The sequence below is a fragment of the Solanum verrucosum genome, unplaced genomic scaffold (assembly GCF_900185275.1).
Source record: "Solanum verrucosum unplaced genomic scaffold, falcon-dt-bn FXZP01000182.1, whole genome shotgun sequence".
Classification (NCBI taxonomy): Eukaryota; Viridiplantae; Streptophyta; class Magnoliopsida; order Solanales; family Solanaceae; genus Solanum; species Solanum verrucosum.
Window position 1 is genome coordinate 2,645,855 of NW_026020378.1, and position 3,450 is coordinate 2,649,304.

Consider the following 3,450-nt stretch of genomic DNA (forward strand, 5'->3'; position numbering starts at 1 on the left):
ATTTTAGGAATCAAATAGTTTTAATATGAAATTACATTTTATCCCTCTTTAGTTTGTAATTACATTAATTCCTTAAAAAGTAACACAAACCGGTTACATAATATGTAGCTTGAATACATTAAAGGGTATCTCAGATACATTATAACATAAACCGTATACATAATATATAGCTCGGATACATTATAAAATAAATCGAATACATAATATGTAGCTCGGATACATTAATATGTATCTCGGATACATTAATATGTATCTCGGATATATTAAAGAAATAAGGGATTTTAGAGGTTTTTAGAAATAGAAAGGGATATTGGAAAGAAGGGAAACATAAGACGTGTATTTCAGTAATTTTTCCAAAAAAATATTCAAAGGGCGACCTATTGTGATGCCCTATTTTGAATCGATTTGGATTGACTTTTGATTTTTGAACTTATAAGCCAAAACTCATAGATTGAAATTCTAACTTATAGTTTTTGACTCATCCTTACTATTTTAACTCGAAAACACCTTTTAAATTTATCCAAACACTATAAAAGTACTTAAAATAAGTCAATCCAAATATGCTCGTAATTATTATCTGCCGTTTGTTTTATTTTGCACGAATTTCAGTAATTATTATCTGCCGTTTGTTTTATTTTGCACGAATTTCAGAAAGATGTATGTTTTTTTCTGCTTCTTCTGCTTCTGTTTCTACATGCGGGCACACATGACTGACATTTTAGTCAGTTTTAACATGCATTTAATTAGTCATGCATGATTGAACCCAAACATGCACGAAAAATTTAAAAGTGTGTTAGATGTTTTTTTAGATTTATTATTGTTTTGATAAATTGATGATTAATATTTATTCTTTATGATAGAATGAAACTTATATTTCAAATACACAAATATCATGATATCTTATTTCACAAAGTATGTGGAGAAGATTAGGCAAAACAACCATTTGAAAATTAACTTCAAGTAGCTATAAATCTCAATAAATATTATTGTCACTAATCGAATAATTAGGCATTAAGTTGTCAAGTAAGCATAAACCTCTCGCAATTTAAAACCAAAGGATGAAAGCAAAGACCAATTATAACAAAGATACTATGATTTATAATAATAAAATACTTAGCTAATAAGATGCATAAATTCACCTTAATGTATAATATTCTCATATGGTAAGGAAATAAAACTTTATAAAAAGAAAGCCAAAGATTATTACTTTTAGAACAAAATAAGTTAAACTCATCCATCACTAAGCAAAGTAGTGCAGCCACAAAACACCCTTTTTGCTTCTTGCTATTTTCAAGATTCATGTGATTCTATCACAATCTAAAGCAATTAAAGTTGAAGTTTTTTTCTTCCTATGGTATCTAAATCTTCCCAAAAAAGGCACAAGATTTTGCTTTTTGTTCATTGCTTGTGAACTTCATTGTTGTTTTTTCAATTTATGTTTTCGTATTAGGTAAAAAGAACATATAAAGGCAACTATATTCTTTTCTTTATTTTCTAACTTTTCATGGTTTCATTTTCTTCCAACAACACTAAAAAGTGATGGTCGGAGTGGTAGCTCCCGTGAACAAACTCACAAAACCCTTCACAATCTCGAAGGTACAAAGCATATTCACCTCATCAGAGACTATGAAACTAAGATTTTAACTTTATGAGTTCTGAATCTTATAATGACGACTTTAAATGATATATAACACTGTTTTGAGCAAAATCTACTAACTTCAATTGAACTCGCATGCAGGCTACTTACTCCACCGCACCTAACCCTCTATGTGTAACTAGATTATATTTTTTTCTTATGATATTATATTTTATTCTAGAATAAATATTGGTAAATTGATATCTCACAACAGAAATAATAATGTTATTTTCCAGTATCTAACCATTGTTATAGGTTTAATCAATGATTCCGAGTGCTTAAAAAGATATTTCCGAGTTTTAATTTATACTATACTTTATACTTTTTATTTTTCAAAGAGTCAGTTTAATAAGTGTTCAAGAAGTGCACCTAAATAATCTATGGTGAAATTATTACTAATCAATTGACTACAACTACAACTCCAACTTTGAAAACAAGAATGAACATACATTATTATTAGAGTATACTCATCTATGCAATGAATTATATCTAGTTGATTCAAGATTAATCTCCCTTTTTCTTTGTCTCTCTCCTCCAACTCACTCAAAGGCACACACATACATTAAATGTTGACTTGAGACATATTTGTCCACATACACTTCCCATATATGTTTCCTTCAAGTATAAATTAGAAGCTTAACATACAATTTTTCTATATACTACTCAATCTCCAAGAAAACCCTTTTTCCATCTCTTACAAAACCAAACACTAATCTTTATTATAATCTCATCATGGGACATAATAGAGAAGAAACTAACAAAAAGCCTCAAAAACTTGCCATAGACAATGGTCTCCAAAGAACAATATCTGATATCTCATTTGAACTTAGCAAAGAAGTAGCATTAGTAGTATCTGATCATAATAATATTGAGAAGAATGTGCTTCCACCTATTTCTGAAGTTGAAGATGCAAAGTGTGAGTGTTGTGGTATGTCTGAAGAATGCACACTTGAATATGTTAAGAGAGTTAAGGAGAAATATTCAGGGAAGTTGATTTGTGGTTTGTGTTCTGAGGCTGTGAAGGAAGAGATGGAGAAGAAGAATGGAGGTAAGAAGTTAGAAGAAGCTTTAAATGAGCATATGAATGCATGTTCTAAATTTAATAGACTTGGTAGGGCATATCCTGTGCTTTATCAAGCTGAAGCTATGAGAGAAATATTGAAAAAGAGTAGAGCTAAGTCTCTTAGTCCTAGAGATACTCAAAAGAAAGGTGGGATTGCTAGGAGTTCAAGTTGTATTCCCGCTATCACTAAAGATATTAATACTCTTAAAATTGTTGATTGAGGAGAACGTTCGTTTGCTGATACTATTATCACTATTCGATACATGTATGGCCATAATAGTTATTTATTATATCGTCAGTGAGTACAACTTATTTAGGATTGTTTATAATGTAGATCAACTAAGTTAGGGAGTTGATGCTTCATATTACATAAATAACTATTTTTTTTCTTGCTAGAGTGTGGTAATAATTATTCTAACCCCTAGGATTCTTGTATTTACTTCTTTATATGAAGTTCTTAACTTAATCTTAATGGTCTATATATTTAATTTCATGTTATGTTCATTTATTTCAGTAGAACAAATTATAATTGATGATATTTTGTTACCTATTCTACTGTTTTGTTTGTTATATCTCAAATATAATTGATAATATTTGCATACACTCTATTCATCTCGTGAAATTTCACTAAATTTATTGTTGTTGTTGATCTAAACAAGATAAGTCTTCTACTCCATTGAGAGTGTTTCTTGTTATACGTGACTATTGTTATAGCTAGAGTAATCTTCTTGTAATGTTTAAATGAATTTCC

General features: G+C 29.2%; 1 protein-coding gene across 1 annotated transcript; it reads left to right on the forward strand.

Annotated features, from left to right (window-relative positions):
• Positions 1-2,246: 2,246 nt before the first annotated feature.
• On the forward strand, positions 2,247-2,920 carry LOC125838529 (uncharacterized). Its single transcript, XM_049517577.1, has one exon. It carries the CDS (start codon positions 2,369-2,371, stop codon positions 2,918-2,920), a length of 552 nt encoding a protein of 183 aa, XP_049373534.1. The 5' UTR covers positions 2,247-2,368.
• Positions 2,921-3,450: the final 530 nt, after the last annotated feature.